The sequence below is a fragment of the Podarcis tiliguerta genome (genome assembly GCF_965153285.1).
Source record: "Podarcis tiliguerta genome assembly, chromosome: 5".
Classification (NCBI taxonomy): Eukaryota; Metazoa; Chordata; class Lepidosauria; order Squamata; family Lacertidae; genus Podarcis; species Podarcis tiliguerta.
Window position 1 is genome coordinate 26,980,957 of NC_139538.1, and position 25,452 is coordinate 27,006,408.

A 25,452-nucleotide genomic window follows, 5' to 3' on the forward strand; every position below is an offset into this window, starting at 1 on the left:
ACACCAGCATATAAACTTCTTGTGACCCCCAGAGCCACAAAACCAAAGGTAGCAAAGACCCCAGCTAAGAAGCTGGACCTTGACTCTGAGCTTGAGGTTGGTAACCAGGGGGCTGCTAAATCCAAAACTGGTGTGCAGGAGCCCCCTGGACCAGATCCCACAGCACTAGGGCCCATAGAACCAGAGCTGGGGCCCACATGGCCGTCTTCCCCTGGGCCTGAGGAACTGGATGCCTTCCAGTCTACCTCATCAGTTCAACAGCACACCAGGCAGGAAGTGATGAAGAAGTGGCAGTCTGCAAACCAGAGGCCTAGCCCTTTATAGACTGCAGTTCTCACAAACGGGGTGCAGCCTAGGAGTCAGGACTAGAGACAGGGGCTCAAAGGCCTCAGTCCACCTCTAATCTTTGTTGGAACAAGTGGCTCACTCAGAGCTCTCCATGGTGCTGTTACACTTCACCCTGCCTTGGGCTCCTTTACCAGATCAAAAATAAATACAAAATATAAAGACCAATTCAGGCAACAGGGTGTACACTATAGGCTGTCTTGCATTATGTCATACATATTTAGGACTCATAAAGGGTACTGGAGATGGAAAACCTTAGAGAAAGGACACTTTTCACAGAAAGGCTGCACTTTGCAGAAAACAGCCTGGCCTCACAACACTCATGGGAACTTGAGCACACTGATGACATTTATCTGCCTGGAACCCTGCCTTGGGATGCCCGGGAGAAACACCCAACACAAGCTCAGCGCCAGGACAATGCCTACACAGGCAAGTGAAGGTGGGGAGCACATATAGCTGCTGCCACTTCCTGGATCTCTACCTTGACTTCTGTTCAACAACGGTTGAACAGTGCTTGTTTCTCCTTCTTGCTGCCAATTGATTACGACGTCCTATTGACACCTCCTGCCTGCACCTAGGAAACAGCAGGAGGAACAAAAGGACTCTGGAGCCGATGCTTTGCAAAATAGCATGTTGTACAGCCTGGGCCAGCAGCTCCCTGTTCAAAATATTGCTTCTATTCTGGCTCTGCTTCTGATTCGCTCTGGCAAATTTCACCATTATCTGGAGACCTGGTAGAGGCAACAGGGAAACAGGTCTGCATCAACATCCTCAAAAGTGGATCAACATTTTAATCACATCACCCCAACTCTTGGTAATGTCGCCGCTCAGGTGAGCCCAACCCCTGGGAACTGACCAGGGTAATACCTGTTGAGAGTCTCGCCCTCCACCAACTTGCCTAATGAAATCTCCTAAATGCGGGGGGGGGGGGGGGGGAGATCGTGTGGGCCTCCTTTGGAGCACGAGAAGCTCAATCTCAGAATTGTGGGTTCGAGCCCCACTTTGGGCGAAATATACCTGCATCACAGGACTGGATAATCCTCTTGATCCCTTCCAACTCTACAATTCTAACCCCAGCCAGCATGGCAAATGAGTGATGGGAGTTGTAGTCCAGTGATACTCGGAGTGCCCCCCCCAACAACTCTGTAACCTTCCACGCTATCGAGTGGCAGCGTTTTTCACACGATAAATACACGTTGCGTGTGTATCTAAACTTTTGTGAGGAACCACCTTCTGAGAGGAGGAGGAGGAGAAGGGAAGAAATCTAGGCCATTGCCTTTGAAATGGACCTGCCTCCGCTCACCGTAAAATTCCGGTGTGAGAGAGGACTCTTTATTTCTTGCAGGAGTTTGACTGGCATTCCCCCTCAAGAGCTCTCTCTCTCTCTCTCCCCACCATAAAGGGGAGGAGGCCGAAGGGGGCGGCTATTCTCTCCTCCCCTCGCCTTAAGGAACAAATGGGATATTCACGGCGAGGGAACTCCTCCAGGGGCAGCGCCGTCTCCTGCCTCGGCGAGCCGCTTTATAAAAGTGCATGCCCGCGAACCAATCCCCAACCACGCCGCCGTTGCCCAGGAGCTGACGCGGCGGCCCCGACTGCGAGCAGGACACCATGAAAGCAGCCGCCTCGTGCTCCGTGGCCCTGGGACTCCTGCTGCTCGCGGCCGCGCAGCCCGCCAGCAACCGGCAGGCGCAAAGACCCAGGTAAAGCCCACGAGCCCGTCGGTGCAGGCGCGCGCGCGGAGGAGAGAGCGAAGAGCAAAGAGGATCTCCCGCCGCCTGCCCGCTTCCTCCTCTTGCTTGGTTGCTCCTCTTGGCGCCGCGGCGCCGCCTTGCGAGCACGCGACGCGCGCGATGTCCATTCCCACGTACGAGCCCACCCAGTAACTGCGCGCGTCTGACTGGCCTCGCGAGGCGTGCAGAGTTTTCCGGGCGGTTAAATTGCCGCAGGATTATTAATTTGCCCGCTCTTTCCTGATGTTCGTTCTTGTTGAAATGTGCTGCGCCGACGGGGAAGGTCTCTTGCTGCGTTGCCCTGCCCCGTGCAAGAGCAAAACTCAGGCTTGGCGCGCTCTCTCTCTGTGTTTTCAAAGTATGGGAGGTCTCGCTGCCTTGGCGTCTTGTGAACGCCCGGGGATTGTTGGTTTGCATCAGAGTTAGGAACGCTAGGAAAATTTGAAGTTACCAAAAAGGAGTGCTTCTGAGCGTGTGCAGATTGCATTTCCAGACCCTCCGAGTGTCCCTGTTTTCCAGGGATGTCCCTAATTTTGAGAAACCGTCCCTGATTCTGATTTGATCCTGGAATTTCCCGCTTTTCCTTAGGATGTCGCTATTTTCATTGGAGAAATGTTGGAGGGTATGGAGTTATCCGACCCCCTAGCTGTTGGAAGGCAATCCTGTATAGGGACCGGTGTTTTTTTATTATTGTTTAATGCTTTATTATGTTTTTATATATGTTGGAAGCTGCCCAGAGTGACTGGGGCAAGCCAGTAAGATGTGTGGGGTATAAATAGTAAAATTATTATGGAATGGGACGTCCCTATTTTCAACGGAGAAATGTTGGAGGGTATGCATTTCCAAGTAACCCCAACTGCCCCTCCTGTGCATACCTTAGGAGGAGTAAGGCGAATGAGAAAGGCATGGTTTCTATGCAGTCTGTTGAGATTCCTGCAAGGCAGAGGTTGGACTAGATGACCCTGGAATTCCCTTCCAGCTCTACAGTTCTGTGATTCTAAGAACAACAGCACCTCTTATTTTAAGCACAGCCTTATTGGCTATTGTTCTCTGAGATCATCATGCATTTATAAGTACAGTGGTAAAGGTACCCCTGCCCGTACGGGCCAGTCTTGACAGACTCTAGGGTTGTGCGCCCATCTCACTCAAAGAGGCCGGGGGCCAGCGCTGTCCGGAGACACTTCCGGGTCACGTGGCGAACGTGACGAAGCTGCTCTGGCGATCCTGCACCAGCACAGCACACGGAAACGCCGTTTACCTTCCCTCTAGTAAGCGGTCCCTATTTATCTACTTGCACCCGGGGGTGCTTTCAAACTGCTAGGTTGGCAGGCGCTGGGACCGAACAGCGGGAGCGCACCCCGCCGCGGGGATTCGAACCGCCGACCTTTCGATCGGCAAGCCCTAGGCACTGAGGCTTTAACCCACAGCGCCACCCGTGTCCCCCATAAGTACAGTGGTACCTCGGGTTAAGTACTTAATTCGTTCTGGAGGTCCGTTCTTAACCTGAAACTGTTCTTAACCTGAAGCACCACTTTAGCTAATGGGGCCTCCTGCTGCCGCCACGCCGCTGGAGCCTGATTTCTGTTCTCATCCTGAAGCAAAGTTCTTAACCCAAGGTACTGTTTCTGGGATGGCAGACTCTGTAACCTGAAGCTTATGTAACCTGAAGCGTATGTAACCCGAGATACCTCTGTATTCACAAACAGGACTGTTTTGAGAGGAGAAAATTACAGTGGACTAGTAGGGGGCTGTCTCTGGTCTTGGAGATATGTGATATGCTGTGTACCAAAGCCGTTTTTTGGGAAGAGGTCAGGGATATATAAGCTTTAGTTCTTCTTTCAAGTTTTCTGACTGAGCTGTGTTTCAAAGTCTTGTGCAAATAAGGAACTGGGAACTAGTAACCAACTTCTGAAGAAGAGCCCCACTGTTCTGCTCCATAGAATTGGAAGTGATTTACACTTAGGTGGCATCCCAGTTTGCTACTTTGTTCACCACAGTGTCACCCAGTAAATATGGGGATGTTTGAATGGGATTAAAAAAAAAAAGTCTGCAAAGACATGAGACACACAGTGGACAGATACCACTATGAACAGCCACAGCTCTCCAGAGCATGGCAGCCACATGTTTATGGATGCAATGTTCTGGTTTAAACATATACAGCACACTGATAGCCACTGCAAAATGTAGGGAGTAAGGAGTTTTACATATGCCATATGTTGGTCTAAGGAAAAGAAAAAATATTGTTGATATGATGTCCTTACACACACACACACACACACACACACACAATTTAAAAGGGCATAGATTGTTTAATTCGCCAAAGGCCAACTCTTTTATTAAATAATGAGTTTACAGGTCTCATCATCTGACCTTTATCCTTCGCAGCTGTAAGGAAAACCTGTGCATTTGTGAAGACTGCAGACAAATCTGTTTTGCTACACAATACATGTGGCAGCCAAAGCTGTCAATCTGTTCCTAACACACACACACACACAAAGAGAGAGAGAGAGAGAGAGAGAGAGAGAGAGAGAAATAGACATGTGCAAATAGGGCATGCAACAAAATGTTGCAGCGTCTCCCACCCTAATAGGAAGGCTCTTGTTTTTCACAGTTTTGGGCAGCCACGTCCTCCTGTAGGATGCATACTGTGTTCTATCCTATGCCCCAGTTTTCTGTTTTTCTTTGTTCAACTGACATTCAGCATTCCAAAGCTTGCATTGAGTGTGCTTGAAGGGCAGCTGCCCTGTTAGCTTTGCTTTTGAAACTATTATTTGAGCATCTGCAAACCCTGGAGGTTCCCCCCAATGATGCTGAAATCTCCCTCTTGTTTCTGGTACCCAGTTTTAGCTACAATTCTGCCAAAGCCACCTGAGTTTGCTGTTAGAGTGAGTGATGCTATCTACAAAGATGATGGTGTGTTGTCATTTTCATACACCATTGTAAGGCAAAACACCATGGTTGAAGTGCTCTAACTTGTGTCATTGATTATGTGAAGGACTCCCATCTAGAATCTGCGGAACTCCCAAGTGTAGCTCTCTTATTACAATGCAGAAACTTGAAGCCTTTTTTTTCAGGAATGGGATGCTTTCGTGGACTGCACGCAATCCCTACAGAATCCTTCAACATGGCCTGATCCTTTCCTGATCCCCTTTTCCATCTGTATGGCGGATGGAAGTAATAGCAGGAGACAACTCAGGTCCTTCTGTGTGCAGAATCCAAAGTGTTATGATAGTACAGGATTATTATTTTTTTACAGGGTGCTGTAGTTTGGGGAATAGATTTATAAAAGTGACAAGTAGAACTTGCCACAAAGTGCTGCAGTATATCACAGGGATGTTCCTGTTTGGGGTCCCAGCCAGCCATGTCCTTTCAAAGGATACTTCATTCAATTCCCCCCACTCTCATTCCTCTCTGCATTTTCCCTTTTCCAACTGCACTCAACATTACATAGCTACTAAACATACTCATTCCTTAGTTGGCAGAGGAGGCAAGGGCTGTTCCTCTTAAAATATTATCGTATATCTGCAGAGCTTAGGGTTTCTACCTCCCAGAGCCTGCATTTTGGCTCCAATCCTGTTGGCACTCACTACCTGAGTTTGCTATTAGGGTGAGACAGTGATTGTCCAGCCTATTATTATTCTAAATTGCTTTTCTGCAAGATAATGACAGGCAACAATTGAATTGTGCAGGCAAAAATTGAACTGGTGATATAATACTGCTTCTGAAGGTCCATAAGTCTTTATATTCAAGCTGATGAGTAAACCCACTAAGAATCAAATCGGTGCACCTTCACATGAGCCTTTTTCAAGGAATGCTCGATTCATCTACTTATCTCCACAAGTTACATGGAGCCTTAAGCTCTGTCTGCCCAGCTCCTCTTCTGTTTGGATGGTAGATGTTACCCAAAGCAGAGATGCTAGAGTGGAATTCCCCTGCATCACACCATATTTATTGGTCTTTGTTTCTGCTTTAAACAGTAGGCCGAGAATTCATGAACTATCCAGTGCAAAAACACTTCTAGGGAGCATCAGAGCTAAATTTTATAAAATTTGCCACCTCAGTAACAGTAGTTCAGTGACTCGTCTGAATGTTGCATGAGGATAGGGAAGCCCTAGAAGCGGCCTCAGAACTACTGTCCTCCCTTCTAAAATTACAGTATTTATCAGAGACTTAGGGATACACCCTTTGACACATGAGACTCCAAATGCTTTTTCTTTAAATCCATCTGTACGGTAAATGTAAATCCTGGACTGAGTAGACAATTTAATTTTCAAGTGTCTGTCCTCTGCATCCTATTCCTCATGAGTCCATTCCCTCATGGCCCGAAAAACACAAGAAGAGGCTCCAGTAAGTTATATTCTGGTGTCAGCCTAGTGATATAGGAATGAATCTAAACTTCTGTCTTTTTAAAGCCTGTAATATCTGTAGGATGGGACGTGGGTGGCGCTGTGGTCTAAACCACAGAGCCTAGGGCTTGCCGATCAGAAGGTCAGCAGTTCGAATCCCCGCGACAGGGTGAGCTAGGTAAAAGGGTTACTGTTAAACCGCTCTGGTTTTTCAAAATGTAATATATTCTCATTCAACTTTGTGAGTAAACCAGTCTCATAAGATTTTCAAAAACCTATTTACTACTAAATTGCTGCTTGCCAGTTATGCCTTAATTGTTCAGTCATTCTGAGTATGTAGCCTTGGTTTGTAAATTTCAAAAACTTAGGTGAACCACAAGGCTTCTGGTAAAAAAGAAAAGTAGGCCATGCAAGTATGAAGTCAGTCCATTGCTGAATCTAGGTTATTCCTTCATTTGGCATTATTCAATTTTTTCAGTCACTTTTGTGCCATCTCCTATTCCAAGTTAGTCTAGATGGAGATGAGTCAACGGGTAAGTCTTGTCCAGTGACCTTGCTTTTGCTACTCCACCCAGCCATGAGGTCTGTTGGGTTTTTGCCTTTTGTTTACTGCTTGAAGACTTTGGTCTCATTTGCCTGCCTGATAATCTTACTAAGTCGTGTCTGTACCATCTCTTCATTCTAATACATAGGATAATGGTCTTTTCCCCTCAGTACTACAGCAGGGGCAGTTATCCATCGTTCCACGTTACCTAAACACATTGAGTGCTGCAATTATAAGATATTTCCCTTGCTCTCTCCTACCTAAGTCCTGAATTCCCAGTATATCAGTTTCTCATTATACAAGAATCAGATCTTATAACCTTCCGTAAATATCCAGTTTCATTATTATTCACTCTGGCTACTTTAAATAGTTCTCCACCATTTATCTCCCTTCTATGTTAGACCTTTTCTGGTTGTCCCTAAAGGTAATGGGACCCCTGACCGTTAGGTCCAGTCGTGGACGACTCTGGGGTCGCGGCGCTCATCTCGCTATATATTATCCATACACATTTAATTTGTGATTAATATTAACAGTATGCTACTCTTCACAAAGGGATGCGGGTGGCACTGTGGGTTAAACCACAGAGCCTAGGACTTGCCGATCAGAAGGTCGGCGGTTCAAATCCCCGCAACGGGGTGAGCTCCCATTGCTTGATCCCTACTCCTGCCAACCTAGCAGTTCGAAAGCACATCAAAGTGTAAGTAGATAGATAGGCACCGGGCGGGAAGGTAAACGGCGTTTCCGTGCGCTGCTCTGGTTCACCAGAAGCGGCTTCGCCATGCTGGCCACATGACCCGGAAGCTGTACGCCGGCTCCCTCGGCCAATAAAGCGAGATGAGCGCCGCAACCCCAGAGTCAGTCATGACTGGACCTAATGGTCAGGGGTCCCTTTACCTTTACCTACTCTTCACAAAGCAATTTAACCATAGCTAATCTAAAACAGAAGTGGGAGCTTCCAGTCTCCTCTTCTTGAGGCCATGCCAGAGGAGGAGAGGGGAAAACAGGGAGTGTGAGAGCCTTGAGTGGGGCTAGGCTCATTCTCCTACTAAACTATAGTCTAGCACTTTGTCTGAACACAGCTAATGCATGTAAAGCATTTTTAATACTTTGGGGGGGAACTGCTGTATACACACATCAAATTACCACCAGAGACAACTGCAAAGTGCTACTAGACAACTGATAAACATCCTGTAGTTCTGCTGACTACCTTGGCAGTGGTGTGCATGAAAGAGCAAGATAGAGATGGGTGTTAGTTAAGTTTTCCTTGGAATTCAGCTATTTGGCATCTTCCTATGAAAGATGGAGGGCATAAGGAGAAGGGGACGACAGAGGACAAGATGGTTGGATGGTGTTCTCGAAGCTACGAGCATGAGTTTGACCAAACTGTGGGAGGCAGTGGAAGACAGAAGTGCCTGGTGTGCTCTGGTCCATGGGGTCACAAAGAGTCGGACACAACTAAACGACTAAACAACAACAACACGCAGAACGATCATTCTGTTCCTCCACACACACACACCCATGGCACAGACTTCAACTATCAGTAATGAATTGCACTCTATAGATGCCAGTTATTTTAGGCAGCTGTATTGTGTTACATTTTAAATAGTTTAATTCCTTTACACGGATGCTCTAGGAATGGTGTCAGCAGTACATATTAGATAACAGCCATTCTACTCCACCTTTATAATACTGTCTCAGAAGTAAAGCTTTTCTTTGTTTTCCAGGTCTTTTAAATGTGGTGGAATTCTAAGCGGAGCATCGGGGTTTATTGGCAGTGAAGGATTTCCAGGAATCTACCCTCCAAACAGCAAATGTACTTGGAAAATCACAGTAAGAACTTTCACTGTCACAAAACACATTGAAAAGAATAACATGCAGTCATTCTCTTGTTATGAAGTATGCAGTATGCATTCAAATCTGCAGTTCTCACATGCAACATTGACACTTAAATTTTAAGACCTTTGAACCTAGACACAATCTGGTTTCGTCATTTAATGTAGTTAAGGTCAACCAAGATCAAGCTATCTAATTTAACAGTTCTAGAAGGAGTCATTTGTCTCCTTCTGTTTAAGTTTTACAAGTGGTAAAGGAAGGCTAGAAAATCAATAAATTCACCCAATACAGGGATTGTAAGATAAATTGGAGGGGAATCAGGCTCTATACAACTTTACTCCACTCCTTGTATCCCATTTTTGTCTCAAAAGAACGGAGACAGGCAAAACCCAATAGTTGCTGCAGAGCAGTAGGCAAGCAGCGATTTAGTAGTGTTTTTTTGAAAATCTTATGAGACTGATTTACTCACAGAGTTGAATGTGAATATATTACATTACAGTAAAAAAGCTGGTTATTATCTTTTTCTAATTTTAGAAGTTGGTCATTCAGCACATTGGATTGTAGACATGACACAGCCTATGAGATGTAGTGCTACTACAGCTGTTACTCTTACCATCTCTCATAGAGTAATTTATAGAGCACAAAGCATCACATACCAGTGGTTTTAACACAATCCCTCTCCTTGACGGTCCTCAGTGATTTAAGATGAGTAATCTAAGAACACTCAGTACATACAATATATAGGAACATGACATAAAAATAGCATTCGAGTCTGTCATAAGTCTTTTACGTAGATAATTTAATATGTTCAGTAGCTGAAGTCCATTAAAAGGTTGGTGACAAGAAACCTGGTTTGAAAAATGTTCCCTATTAACTGGAGGTACTCGGTTCATTTTTCTTATAATGTTCTTTTATGGGAGGAATAAGGAATGAAGCATCTTCCAAGTGGGGAAAATAACCTTTTAAATACAAACAAATGGTAGGATTTGCATTTATGAAATACAGTACATATTAATGGGTTTGTTGTTGATCTGTGGCCATATACCACAAAGCAAAGGATGATGGTTTCTCTGCAATTATATGGATACGTGTATTTACTGATATATTATTATTATTATTTATTGAATTTATATACCACCCTATACCCGGGGGTCTCAGGGCAGTTCACAGAATAAAATCAAGATATAGAAGCACAAAATACATAATAAAAATAAAAACAACAACCCAATAGCCCCCCTCTCCCACAAAAAAACACATTTTAAAAGGACATAGGATGTAAATCAGATCAAACAAATGTCTGGTTAAAAGGAATGTTTTTGCTTAACACCTAAAGGTGTATAATGAAGGTGCAAACTTTCCTAGGGAGAGCATTCCACAGATGGGGAGCCACTGCAGAGAAGGCCCGTTCTCGTGTTGCCACCCTCTGGACCTCTCAAGGAGGAGGCACATGAAGGAGGGCCTCAGAAGATGATCTTAGGGTCTGGGTAGGTTTTGTGAAGGGGGCTGAGAGTTATTAGGAGACCCCTGTTCCACTCTGAGAGCTACCATTTCCAGAGCGGTTTAACAGTAACCCTTTTACCTAGGTAACTCTGAGAATTGTAGTTCTCTGAGGGGAGAGGGGTCTTCTAACTACGCTCGGCAGCTTTATCAAACTATATTTCCCAGGATTCTTAAGGGGAAACCATGACTATTTAGAGTGGCGTGGTACTACCTGCCCTAAAATGTATAATATAGATGGGGCTGTAGATGAGAACAGAAAAATATTTCCTTCTCCAATAAAGTTTTTAACCTTAGGACCCTATGGCCTAACAGTTAATGTTGGGGCACCATGGCAGAGTTAACATTGAACTAAATTTATTGTGGTGTCATAATAAGCAGTGTTAAACTTTAGCTCTGTTGCCAGAAAAACTCACAGCCCATTGAACTTCTTAACAAGGTGTGAGGAAAAGCAGCTACCAACTATAATCTAGAGACAGTGCTGTGATTCTGTCATCTGTTCACTTACAGTTGTGAATGCAGTTGGAGCTGTAGATTAGGAACTGGGAGTAGGAATCAGTTACTTCATAAATGGGAATGAGCAGCAAGAGATGTTCTGTTGCCTATAAAAGAAGAGAGTTGACATATATGCGTAACAAGATATTAAGCTGACTGGCATTTCTCTGCCTGTACTCCAGACATCAGAGCATGGGCAGATTAGAAGCAAATTAGTCATTACTGTCAAGAGCACAGACAGAACATGAAAGTCATTAAATTAACCCATTGAACTGAGACATTATTCTCATTATGACTCAAATGGGAGCAGAATCAGACCCTGACTAGCTGGATTCAACACCCGAAAAAAAGATTAGTTGATGATCATTGGGTGAGGTTTGCTCACATAGAATTTTTATTTTATTTTCCTGCTGAGACAGCACTAGAAATAAATATTTTTGTGTGAAATTTATCACCACAAAAACTGCATTGCCGTACCCCACTCACAAAAACAAATCCTTGTTCGTATTCAGTAATAGTGTTTTTGGAACCAAGCCAATATCTGCACTTGCAAGTTGCCCATTCATAAAAAAGTTACAGCATCTGGCTTTCTGCAAAACATTTCAGACTTGGGAAATGTTTATATACACTCATACATATAAAGGTTTCTTTAAAAGTCAAGGAGTGTGGGGTAGAGAATGGGGCTGCATGTTGGAAATAGGGAGCTTTCACTTTCCCCCCTATCTCTTTTATGGTTTTATTAAGTCATATCCATGACCTTTGATTTCCCTTCCATTCCATGGGATTCACTGGAAGCAAAGTTTGAGATAGCTCAAAAGGTTTTCTCAAGTTGGTTGTGTGTGCTTTGACCTCTACACATCCAATTTGTTCATGCGAACCTCCACTGCCAACCACCCCACCAATCACTGCAATAACTATCACAATTCTTAGGTTAACACCTTCTTTTTAGAAGCCTCATAGTATAATGCATACATTTGCTTTCAAATAGGCTTCACTCAAAACATGTTTCTGTTTCACTTATCGTGAGCCTAAGAGATCTAAAAATATAAAGTTCTTTTTAAAAAACCCAGCAGCTTAAGATTTTGAATTCACTCTCACAATTTTGTACTCTCTGAATGTGTTCTCTCTTCCATTCTTTGGTTCTTTATACTCTTCCCTCCACCCAGAAGCCTCTTCTAGTCATTGAAGGAAGTTGTCAGCACCTTGGGTGAGCAAAAGCAGTGGTCAAAGGATCACGCTGCACCACAATTTCCAGCTGTGCAGCAGCTGTATACTGGTGGGTGCACTACCAGGGAGCAAGAATATAAAGCGGGGAGAGGAACTATGTATGCACAACAGTCAGGGAATCTGGGAAGCTTTGGTTGGGAAAATAGCCTTCTTTTCCCTGGAAAGGGAGGAATTGGTTCATTTGTTCCCTAGAGAAAGGGTGGGGGAGAGAGAAAGAGAAACTGCAGCTGTTTTATATGCTTCTTCTGTGGCTGGCAAGAAAGATTGGCAAAAAACTACATTTGTTAAATAATCAAATGGGATCAGTGCGTATGTGGGGTTGTGGGGAGGACATCTATCTAGTCAACATTGCCCAAAAGAATTGGTCTGGCTACCTTGCTACAATTGTCCCATGACTCAAACCTCAGCTGTCTGACTGTGGTGAAGCCAAGGGGTCATGGTTACAACAGAGGCCTCATCCAGTCTGGGTGGTGGTCCTACTCTTACCATCTCACATGGCTGCTGAATACAGGAGCCACTGGGTAGTTCTTTATAAATGCATGTAATCTAAAGGATTGCATCAGCTCTACAGATGTCTTTTGAAACTTTTTGGCAGGGGCCTTCCTGCTGCCTCCACTCATCAGCATATCATTTTAGATTTGTGCATGCAAAAAAAAAAAAAAAATACTTAATATTTATAGTATTGTGATAGCAGCTTTCAGAGTTCTAAGACAACATTTATGGTTTCCTTAGGAAATGCTTTATTACTATTTCTGTTGCAGCTGTGAAGTTTAATAACTCATTTGGTTCCTTAATTTCAGTCATGCAGTTTCACAAATGAGCCTTTTGCTTTTACTACAGCTCTATTTGAAAATACTTAGGAAACACAAAATCACCCCCAGTTAGCAGATTAACACAGACGTTAATGCTGTGGACATCGGTAGTCCAGATAAGAGGTAATAGTTGGGCATGATTTATTCTCTTGAAGGAAGCACAAAGGTATTAGCAATTGCTTTATCTTGTGGGTCCTGTGATTTCCCCCCCCCCCACTAAGCAGGGATCATTCACAAGCAATTATGCATCTTTACATTCAGTAAATACTGAACCATAGAGCACCTAACTTGGATGGAATCTCCATGTATTTAACAGTGAAGCATGGGTGCTTGCATATCTCTATCATACCTACAGAGCCATGCAAAGACACAAGCTTTATGCAGAAACGTGGTGAAATCTTCCAACCCACACAATCAGTCTTTCAAGGGCAATGGAGGAATGCAAGCACTAATGCTGCTCCAAGTGCACACTAGAGAAGGTGAATTGGCAATGCTCTGTAGACTTGGAAGATAGGGAAGAGGAGAGGAGCTGAATGTCTTATTTGTGTAAACAGAAGGGGAAACATTTGGGGGATGTTATATGAGAAGAAAAGGGGTTTGAGAAGGACTTTATAGAATCATAGAATCATAGAGTTGGAAGAGACCACAAGGGCCATCAAGTCCAACCCCCTGCCAAGCAGGAAACACCATCAGAGCACTCCTGACATATGGTTGTCAAGCCTCTGCTTAAAGACCTCCAAAGAAGGAGACTCAACCACACTCCTTGGCAGCAAATTCCACTGTCGAACAGCTCTTACTGTCAGGAAGTTCTTCCTAATGTTTAGGTGGAATCTTCTTTCTTGTAGTTTGGATCCATTGCTCCGTGTCCGCTTCACTGGAGCAGCAGAAAACAACCTTTCTCCCTCCTCTATGTGACATCCTTTTATATATTTGAACATGTCTATCATATCACCCCTTAACTTCCTCTTCTCCAGGCTAAACATGCCCAGCTCCCTTAGCTGTTCCTCATAAGGCATCGTTTCCAGGCCTTTGACCATTTTGGTTGCCCTCCTCTGGACACGTTCCAGTTTGTCAGTGTCTTTCTTGAACCGTGGTGCCCAGAACTAGACACAGTACTCCAGGTGAGGTCTGACCAGAGCAGAATACAGTGGCACTATTACTTCCCTTGATCTAGATGCTATACTCCTATTGATGCAGCCCAGAATTGCATTGGCTTTTTTAGCTGCCGCGTCACTTTACTTTATATTATCCTTGTAAGATATAAATATATGTAGAGAGTAAAAGTTACACCATAAGGTCAACGTGTAAACCCCAGACTGTTAATCTTTAGCTTCTTTTCTTTCTACAGGTTCCCGAAGGGAAAGTCGTGGTTCTTTCCTTTAGATTCATGGACTTGGAAAGTGATAACTTATGCCGGTATGACTTTGTGGATGTGTACAACGGCCATGCAAACGGGCAGCGTCTTGGCAGGTTCTGTGGCACGTTGAAACCTGGTGCTCTTGTGGCCAACAGCAATAAGATGCTGGTGCAAATGATTTCAGATGCCAATACAGCTGGGAATGGCTTTGTTGCAAAGTTTTCTGCAGCAGAACCACATGAAAGAGGTATTCTGCAAGTTATTGAAGCTTAAGGTCATAGATACACTGAGCTCTGTACTTTCATGTAAGAATCTTCGGGGGGGGGGTTATAAAAAAAAAGTATTTTATTATTTTCTTACATTATGAAGGAATCTTTGTAAAGCCAAAGGGATTCATCTATAATTGGAAGCCATTTGCTAGCCATCTAAAAAGGTGAACTACATAAAACAATGCATTTGCTCTATAAAATTTGAAGTAAAAAAAAAACCCCAGTAATATGGAAAGGAGTGCATTGTGTGATACGATTTCAGTGTTTTATCAAAATTTAACATTTTGCAGGCTGGGATTATAATGTGCTTTATATGAGAGTTGGGCAAACACCGCATGAAACTCTGGTTTTTGGCCTAGCATTATGTTGTGTATTTTTAGGAGACCAGTACTGTGGTGGACGACTAGACAAGCCTGGGTCCTTTAAAACTCCTAATTGGCCTGATCGAGATTACCCAGCCGGGGTTTCCTGCTCATGGCACATTGTAGCTCCAAAGAATCAGGTGAGCTGTGTTCACACATATGGCCTCTGCTTTCATCTTTCCTATTTGCAAAAGCCCTCTGATTCCCATCTTTCCTTCTAGCTCTATTCCACCTGAAGAATTTCTAGCATTCACCTCTTCCAGATGCTTCCTGTCAGCGACTTTCAACCCTATCTTAGCTCACAGTCACAACCAGACCTACAGCATCTATGAAGTAGAGCGGGGGTCAGCAAACTTTTTCAGCAGGAGGCCAGTCCACTGTCCCTCAGACCTTGTGGGAGGCCGGACTATATTTTGAAAAAAAATATGAACAAATTCCTATGCCCCACAAATAACCCAGAGATGCATTTTAAATAAAAGCACACATTCTACTCATGTAAAAACACCAGGCAGGCCCCACAAATAACCCAAAGATGCATTTTAAATAAAAGGGCACATTCTACTCGTGTAAAAACATGCTGATTCCCAGACCATCTGCAGGATCCTTAGTTTGCCTACCCATGAAGTGTAGTAGAGCAATCAGAAGACAGTGGCTACTTACACTCTGATTTAGGCTCAGAAAATGGCTACTTTGAAGAAAACCCTGCTCACCAATTAGCAGAGCTGAACATCTGGGTATTATATTGATTGCTGAGTTGCCAGGTGGCAGGAGAAATAATGGTATTAGCAGCAGCACAGTGAGTTTCATGGGAGATGTTCTGAGCATTTATCTTCTCCTGTTACGTTGCACTGCAAGGCCCACTGCATAGGAGCATGTTCAAATTCTGATAATACATTTTGCCTATTTAATCCTGATGATAATTTTTCATTTGTTGTGCAGCTGTGTGGCCCTTGTAAATAAGACCTGCTTTCATCAAACATGTAACTGAGACACACACAAAATACAGCTAGGGTAAAACTAGGTTTTGTTAGCAGATTTCTACATCTTATGAAAAGTGTTCTCTTTTTAGGTAAGTTATAAATTCTGCCTATGCACCTGACAAGAGAAATCATATTCTCACTGTTCATTTGCCCCTGCTTAACCTGTTTCCTTTATTGTTCTAGTGCACCTTCATCTAGTTTTTTGTGAACATTTATTTCTGTTGACTTGCTCTAGTTCAGCTTTTTAAAAGTTAAGATTTGTAGAAAAGAAAGGATTGTTGGGTTAAAAGACAGCAAGAAATACAATGTATTTTCTCATTAAATGCAGTGTATATGAACAATTTCTGAGCACCAAAGTGAATAACAAATGCTTTATTTTCAGTTTAAGAACATAATGGATTTTCTGTTTAAAATGATTGACTCAATATTTCCTCTGCATGCCTACCTAGAACCAAGTAGGGGCACTTGCTACACTCCACGGTGTCTAAATATTGCCACACTCATTCAATTCCCTTTGCTTTTTCGCACTTTAAGGTTTTAATTCCCTAATCTATTTGCTCATTCTATCGTTTTCTTAATCTTAAGGATGCTACCATTTCATTTCTTAGGACTGAAACCACTTTGCCTTGTTTCATATCCATTTGCCAGTCACCCCATATTAGTTCTACCTACGTGCCTTTTCACACTATGGCAGGCTATTCAATCTTTGCTTTCTCTCTTTTTTGTTGTTGTTGCCTAGGTTTCTGCTCCATAAACTATATTATGGCAGGAGGCACTTAGTGATTGAATACCTTTATCTTCAAGCATATTTGGTAGGTTGGCTGCTTTTCATATCTACTTTCTGAACCCTTGTCTATGCCACTTTGAGTTGCCTTTTAATCCACTTCTCATGACCATAATCCTCCAAATGAAAGAGCTGGCCAAGATAAATATATTCTTCTGATCCTTAATTTTCTCCCACCCCCTGCATTGATCAGGATAATATTTTCTTGAACTTGGGGCTGTAGATCAGCTTAGTCTTTTCCTGTATTCATCTTTAATCCACATTCCTTGCTTGCTACATATGGCTCATTTAACAATTTATGGATAGCCAGCGATTTAATTGAACGTGATAAATTACAAAGCATTTGTGATTTCTCTCTTACTGAATTATACCATCCCATTAGTGTACTCTTCACCTCTTGGGTTCTTATTCTTGAGAAACTGTATTTGCAAGTGCTTAAAACATCTAACCATGTACTTGTTCTCAGTATATTCCAGTAATGTACTTATTCTCAGTATATTCCAGTAATGTACTTATTCTCAATATATTCCAGTAATGCTTCTTGTGAAGGTCAATATCTACCAATGAATCAATGCCTCGTTAGCTCACTATCAAACTCTTGCTGCATTTTTATTTCACCTGGATAGCATCAAATATTTAAACAAATCAGGAGAAAATGGATCTCCCAGCCTGCTTTGATTTATAGAAGTGTTATTGTTCAGTTAGGGTTCTGCCTTTCCATTACAGCCATTATAGGCACAGGGAAGGAAAACATCTTATTATTAACATGGCATAAGTGTAAGCTTATAGCTATGCCTCTCAGCACTTGTACCCTGTAGCTTAGTACAAGGGGTAGCCACACTCCTGTTCACTTTTTTACAACAAAAATAGTAATTGGGACATTGTAGATCAGAACTGGAGAAGATGCATACACAGGATGGAAAGACTAATGGAGAAAGTAAGACTCTTTAAATGCTATGGCATTGTTGTCAGCAGAAAGAGCGGCACTTGGTAGTATTCACCAACTTTTTTTTAAAGACAAGACTAGTTTACTCATCCTTTGGGGGGGGGTGAATTTTCTAAAGAATTCGAAAGAAAACTTTACAAGTGCAAAAAAACAGGATCAGTAGAGAAGTGGCTATCGTGTCACTTGCACACTAGTAACTACCAAACTAGCAGTACAGCTTCATGAAGAACCTCAATTTTTCCATAACAGCAATACCTCTTACAGTGCTAAGAGAAGTGTTAACTTGATGGTCCTACGCAAGAAATGAGCAACTAATGCACAATAAAAAAATCAACATCTGAAAGAAAAAGTGGGTGGGGGCTTTCATTCCTCAAACAGTTCCCTTTCAGCAAGGCTTTAATCTGAAGGGCAAACTATGCATTTGCTTGGTGCAGCTGGCAAAATATACTTTTTAACATGCACATGCCTGCTTCTATTTTCTTTCTATTTCTTAATTAAGCATTGTTTCAGAATATCAAGGTGTCTTGATGCACCATGAGATAGTCATGATAAAGCAAGGAATTAAAAGAACGGCCTATATATACATAAAATGTTTGGATTGAAATTACATGGAACTAAATAATAAAAAAACACAAAGGAAAAATACCAATAGAGATTCACGTTATTGTTTGGGACAATACTGTAGTAGGCTGTTCTGTCACCCAACATATTATGTTCTCTGAGAAACATGTTATCATCTTTGTTCTTACTGTCGATATAGACACTCCCGGTACAGCTATTCATTCACCCAGTTATCATCTTTGTTAACCTGCTTTTCTACTTATAGGTCAATAAAGTTTCTTGCAAACCAGTAATTAAAATTTGTTTCTACTAAGCATAGCACAGATTAAGCATGGTTTGTTCAGGTTCAGGCAACCCATCAAGCAGCAGTTGATTTTAAATGGAAGCAAATTATTCTGAACTCCTTGCAGCTGTTCTTGAGGAAGAGGGAAGACAGGAAGAGCCTATTGTTTAGCATTATGTCCAGACCAGGCTATTATATTAGCATTTGTCTTCCAGGCAATGTGCTCAAGTAAAATCCCATGAGATGTTGTTAAGAGGGGTTAGAATTCCATACACAGTATTCTCCTAAACAAGCAGCAGGGTTGAGTTATTTTTATATATACAGCCTTGGAAAATAATTATAAAACCCATCTAATAACCGTGAAGCATTCCACTGGCCATGCCAATTAGCTTGCCGGACATGACTTTCATTTTGTTTTGCTTTGTACATATAATTCACTTAATATGGATATTGCCTTCAAGGATTTGTGCTTTATATTTTGCAACAGTATTTGAGTGGCAATATCATAGCAGCTTTCTGTTAATATTGTTGTTTCCTCCTCCTTCTTTTTAGCAACCAAAATTTGCCTTTATTACAAATACTTATCCAGAGGTTGATCTTATGTGGTGCTCAACCCACTAGTCTGAATTCTCTGTAGCACGTCCTTATTCATTCACAAATAGCAACTGTTATGATGCATGCCAGGCCTTGTTCAGGTCCCAGGCTGTGCTTACAAGAAAGCAGCATTCTGATGTTGCTTTGCCACAACAGCCACAACAGAAATTACTGCATTTTATACAACCCAAGTACTTGGAAGGGTCTGGAGTGAGGGCAAGGCAAGGAGAACTGGCAAAGAAATCCACACCCCTTTTGTGCCATGTTGCGAGAAGCTGGGAAACTTCTCCATATGTATGTCATGCACTCTAGTCTCCATCAATCTCCCTTCATACAGCCTTACCATAGGTCCTTCCACCCAGCTCCCAACTCTTGTCTAAACTCATGACCATATGTAACTGGAGACATATTTCTGGCTGATTTTTTGCACCCCACCCGCCTAGAGGGCAGTTTCACCAATCCCTATGTCTGCCTCTGGTTAAAGGGGCTCAGCCCACTCCAGCAGTCATTTGCTTTGACAGAATCAGGTGGAGTCTGATCGGACTGGGCCTTCTGTGATGGAGCCCCTTGCCTTAGGAGAGCAATGTGGCGTCCTCAGTCTGGTGGGGCAACAGTTCCACGGGCTCATCTTGCAGACTTGTTTCTGGGGCCAGCCGTGCCCCGCATGCAAACTGCGTTCCGACTCAAAGCCCTTGATCTCCTAACTGGAGATGGGGAATCTGATCCCAGGGTCACGGCAGCTTTAATGTACTGCACGAAATGTTTTAGGATCATCTTTTTAAGAGTCTTTGAGATGCTGATTAAATCCAAGGTGCCAAACTGGATGGCCTCTGAGGATCTTTGTGGTTTTAGGGTTCATTGTGAAAAGAAGTAGTCCATTAAGTAGATTCTTAATTTCCCTCCTTGCAGCTAATAGAGTTAAAGTTTGAAAAATTTGATGTGGAGAGAGATAACTACTGCAGATATGACTATGTGGCTGTGTTTAATGGAGGCGAGATTAATGATGCTAGGAGAATTGGGAAATACTGCGGAGACAGTCCTCCAGCGTAAGTAATGGTATTTGTTTCATTTAAACTGCTGTTTTTATGAAAAGATGAAAACTGGATAGGCATGGTTGTTGTTTCAGTACAATCCCATCCATGCTCTCCTTTCATCCATTATCACTTAGATTTTTATATGATTTTCCTTGCCTTAAAATTTACTGTAGCTGCAAATTGGAACAACAAACTGCAGCTTTATTACAACGTTAAATAGCTTTGCTGGCTATTTTAACAACCAGTTTTACCACCCTACGTTCCTCCGGGTGGAAGGGTGAGGTAAAATTTAATAATAAATAAAAATGATAGTGTAGTTTTTTAGGAATCTTGAGTAAGTATGCAAGTTAGATAACATACGAAGATTTTCTTTTATTGTGCGTTGTGTCATTTTGATATATGCAATTGCATTAAAGCACAAGGTTTTTGCCAGCATTTTTCTTGCTGTTTTATACTTGTGTATTTTAGTGACGTTTAATAAAGAAATTATTTTTTTTTAATCAATTAGTGGGGAAAGTAGAAAGTCCTGATGAAGATAATCTCAGTACCATGGGGAAAATAATTGTACATACAGATCCAAGCAGCATATAAAAGTCCAGATGGGAAGGTTGATCCTTAGCTGTGTATTGCAGTGCTGATGGACATTGTATTGGGTGGATGGCATGCACACACTTGCATCTTGATACTCATGTGCCTCCAACCTTCACTGAGTTGCACCATTTTCTTTGTATATCTGTCATCTTACTAGCATGCACTTCATCTATTGTGGACAACTTTATGAAGGGCTTCCTTTCTTCCATGCACTGCAGAGCTCAAATTAAGGTGGCAACCAAGTTTTCCCGTGTTTCCCATTCCTGTGGAAACTGGGGCTAGTTAGGAATGGGCTCAGTGTTCCAAACGCATGCATTTATTTTCCAAACTCCAATTATGAGTTTTGTCTTAATCACTGATGCAAATTTATGAAGAATTGACCTGATGAAGTTCTACCAAGGGAGTATTTAAATCTTAAATCTATAGGAGCTACTCCTGTTCCTTAAATTCAGCATGCGCACAAAACATTTCCAATGTTGTAGAGAGTCAAGACAAATCATATACAAATCAGCAAGTGGACTAGTGGATGTATTATAACATTTCATTTTAGATCTGCTTGTTTTTTGCTGAACATATTTGAACGTTGCTATTTTCCTGAGAGCTTAAGTACATATTTATCTGGAAAAAGGTTCCTTAAGGACTTGTGCTGCTTGCTTCACTCTGAAAACATATTCAACTGCATATTTGGTAACAGGAATCTTTATGCTCCATGTGGGGGGGAAATCAGATTAACAAAGGAAGACCCGGTTTTCCACTCAATTTTAGTAAGGATATTTACACATATAGTCTGTTTATGTGGTATGTAGTGCTACAGAATCTGTTGGCTTCATATAGTTCAACAAGCAATAATATGACAACTACAAAAGACCCTCCTAACATGAATGATGCATTGTTCTCTTTCAGGCCTATTGTATCTGAGAGAAATGAGTTACTTATTCAGTTCTTGTCTGATTTAAGTTTAACTGCTGACGGCTTTATTGGGCACTACAAATTCAGGCCCAAAAAAATACCTACAACCGCATCACCTACTACCGCAACCCTCCCTGCCACCACAAGTAAGTCTGAACTCATTGTTTAATCTTTATTGAAGGTGTTGGTAGAAAAGGCAGGGAAGCTTCAGGATCAGCCTTAATTCTTTTTTAATTTTTAAAAAATCATCTTATTGTAAAGAAGAGGCTGGGGAAAAGGGTTGCTTTGATTAAATCAAAGTAAGAGGACCTTCTATTCTGAATGCTCATGTGTGTAGTGATGTCACATTAGTTTGGAATGTTGTGATTTTAATGAGCCCTGTTGTCTTACTTGCCGAGGTGTGTATAGATTGTCATAAACAAAATGAGCATAAAGAAGGCTGATGGTTGGTTGGTTACTTAGAAGATCTGGGAGCGTAGCATGACTGATAAAATTGTAATAGATTCGGGACCGCTTTTCCTCCTTGACTGCAGTTTGTTTCAGAGTTAGATATGCAGAATATCATCTGTGCCACCATGAATGTGAGGTTTGATCACTGACACACAATTCTGTTAGAGCTAGAACTGTAGCAAACAGCAAGAGTACATGGCGCAAATACAGAATATTGGTTTCTTTGAAGTACGGTGTGTCTGGATTATGTGGGGTTTTTGCTTTGGGAATGTCAGTTCTGTCTGTATTTAATAGAGTAAACACACAGGAAAAATGAAAGTCCCTTTTAAATGACTTCTGAAACACTTGAACTGACTTCACTAACTCTGCTTTCTCAACCTCTTTGGAGAAGCGGTGAAGCCTACAGTTGCCCTGTGCCAGCAAAAATGCAGAAGGAGCGGAACTCTTGAGAGCAGTTACTGTTCAAGTAACTTCGGTAAGAGCAACAAGTATTTTTTTCCCCTTTCAACCAGTGACTTGGGCATGTATGCTTAGTTTCATGGGAGGGTCAGAGCCACTTATTTGTAAACTACCATTAGTGCACAAGGAAATTCTTTCAGATCATAGTACTTGCATCTCTTATACTGTGTCTATGACTCAGTTAGATTCCTTCAGATGTTTTACAGAGAAGACAGTGTGGATGTTTGTCAGGGGGGAAAAACTGTTCCAGTCTAAACAAAACTGAACAAACAGAAAGCAAACTGTTGCTCTGTGAAAGTGTTGATTCAGTGATGATGCTGGCATGTTGTCTTCTTGGAACAGCCTGTATTTCTTATTCACTGTGACAATTTTGTTGTATGTACTGCTGTAATTCTGGTTTCATAATACTTCTTGGAAATCCTTCTCTGCAATGCAAAAGTTGTTCATTATGGTAAAGGCCTGTGTATCTTCTCCTTACCTATTTAGATATAAAACTGTGATGATTGATAATATTTGATTCAAATTGTTAGTTGCTTTAACTTGCGCAGGGCAACCCAAAAACCCAAAGCAACTTACAACCCAACATTTATATGTGGTTGTCTCAATGCAACCGGGCAACGCAACTAGCATAATACTTAGGGGCCAACCCAAACTCTTCTAACTCTGTAGCCCAGCAGGGCCTTGCTGCACATTGTGGCTGTGGCAGAAGTTGGTAGGAACATGCAGATCACTATGCCACCCTGGACCCACCACCAAACTGCACCTATCCTACTGCAAAGTGGGGGTTGGAAGACAGAAAGATGAGTGTAAGATATTGACTCCACTTCTTGTTAATGTTACAGCATCTCCAAATTACAGTCCTTTTAAGATTATGTGAACCACCAAGGCAGCCTTGTTAATTGGGTGGTCAGTCAATGTCCCAAACAAACAACTCACAATAAAAAAGGACACTTGTCTAACTTACATAGCCATAGCCAAAGGACATACTTGTTTGAGACTTTTATCTTCTGTGCACGTAAAGGTGAAGTGGTCATGTAACTGTTTCATTGTGTTCCAATCACATTACAGTGTATTAATCCTATGCATTTCTTTTATCTAGTAATAACTGGATCCATTATCACAACCAACATTAAAGGTGGAAGCTTGCATGCAACAGTATCAATAATTAACGTCTACAAAGAAGGAAATTTAGCGATCCAACAAGCAGGCAAAAATATGAGTGCCAAGATCGTTGTTGTTTGTAAACAGTGTCCTCTTATCAGAAGAGGTAAGTGATTAACAGAATTCTGCTTTTTGCTAATTGCACTTATTTTCTAATTACTTCTTTAATTTTCAATAACTTTCCCAGGACACTTTATTCAGAATCAGATTGATCCTTTATAGAACAAAATGTCAAAGCAAACTATCCAAATATTACCTACTGATGGGTGGGGTTTTTTTAACATACTGATGAATGTTTGAGAAAATTCAGAGACCGTAACAATTTGATTATAGAATTGCTTCTCTGAAAGCTCTTCAGTTAATCAAAATTAGTAAAATAGTGCAAATGAGTTGAATGAGAAGAGAGGATTGGTTGCTGAATCTGCTATTATAAAGGTCATACCTCTGTAAACCAAGACAAATCTAGGATAATGGTAGACATACACACACCTTTAAAACTGAAATATGTTGGGGGGGGATTTGAATTCAATTTACCAGTTTACCATCTACTTGCATGAAAGCACTATTTGACTCCTATAGGCAAATAGAGAAGGCTTACTGTTTTTCATCCATATCAATCAAACTCAATGTAGAAAAGCATACTCAATGTAGAGCAGGCATTAGTGGGGCATAATGAAAATTAAATAAAAGTCTGTTTTTTCCAACATTTTAATGAGCACCTGCTGATTAAAAAAATTAGACAAGGTTTAATGTAACAGTGATTGCACTGCTGTTAACTTTTTAACAGTTAGCTTTATGCCTCCTTATCACCTCAAAGTGAAAGGACCTGTTCATAATCTCATCTCAATACATCCTAATATTCCCAAAACATCCAACCCTATGCCGTGGATACCTTCCACAACTGAACTTAGTCTTCCTTAAAGGTAAATGTTCAGTTTCAAAATTAATTAATGTTCACTCTAATCCAGGAATACTCTATATGGTGCCTTCCTGATTTTGTTGCACTCCAGCTTCCATCAGCCCCATCTAGCATGGCAGTGTTCAAGGATGGTGGAAACTTTGGTCCAGTAATGCTTGGAGGACATCACATTGGCAATTCCCTGGTCTGATGTTTACAGTTCTGAGTAAAGTTTGATCTGTTTCCCTTTCTGAGAGGAGAAACCAAAAGATATTACACCCTGAAATCTACATATTCAACTAAGAGATTACAAAAGCTATGGAAGGCCATTGGCCATTTACAACATAGATATACAGGTTTACTCAGTGATTACACTATAAAAATTGCATGAAATAATATAGCTGTATTTTCCAAATTGTAGAATCTGTTCCACTATTTTTAAAAACTCTTCCCCTCTCAACAGGTCTAAATTACGTCATTATGGGACAGGTAGAAGAAGATGGCAGAGGAAAAATCCTGCCCAGCAGTTTTACAATGAGTTTCAAGACGAAGAACCAAAAGATCCTGAATATCTTGAAAAACAAGCAGTGTTGAATGTGAATTTTACAGCTGAGTCCTGTCATCTATCCTCCAGAATCTCTCTTCATGCAAATAAAGTGGGAGATTTTCCAGGAACGTAGTGTACTTTCCGGAATTTTTCAACCTTGTTTTCCCCATAGACTGATGTTGCAAAAATCAAAAGAAAAATACCATGATTGCCAATTTTATCTTTCAAAACCTTCAGCAACATCAGCCAGCCTGTACCATACCAAATTTTCACTACCGTGAATTTCTTAATTTATACTTTTCTCAGAAGGATTTTTTTTAAAAAATGACTGATGTGATGAAGTGCAATATTTATAGTAATTCATTTTAACTTAGTTTTCCTGTTTCCTTGCAGTATAAGCTACACTTAATAAACACTTCTAAAAACTCAGTGGCT

General features: G+C 41.7%; 1 protein-coding gene across 3 annotated transcripts; it reads left to right on the forward strand.

Annotated features, from left to right (window-relative positions):
- Positions 1-1,646: 1,646 nt before the first annotated feature.
- On the forward strand, positions 1,647-25,446 carry PCOLCE2 (procollagen C-endopeptidase enhancer 2). 3 transcript variants are annotated; one of them, XM_083442878.1, is made up of 9 exons: positions 1,647-2,048; positions 8,693-8,798; positions 14,181-14,436; positions 14,839-14,960; positions 19,878-20,014; positions 21,497-21,648; positions 22,341-22,427; positions 23,511-23,678; positions 24,934-25,446. In XM_083442878.1, exons 1-9 carry the CDS (start codon positions 1,957-1,959, stop codon positions 25,062-25,064), a joined length of 1,251 nt encoding a protein of 416 aa, XP_083299004.1. In that variant the 5' UTR covers positions 1,647-1,956; the 3' UTR covers positions 25,065-25,446. The 3 variants fall into 3 exon arrangements, with proteins under 3 accessions (XP_083299004.1, XP_083299005.1, XP_083299006.1); XM_083442879.1 differs by having other exon boundaries at positions 22,344-22,427; XM_083442880.1 differs by lacking the exon at positions 1,647-2,048 and adding an exon at positions 2,184-2,212.
- Positions 25,447-25,452: the final 6 nt, after the last annotated feature.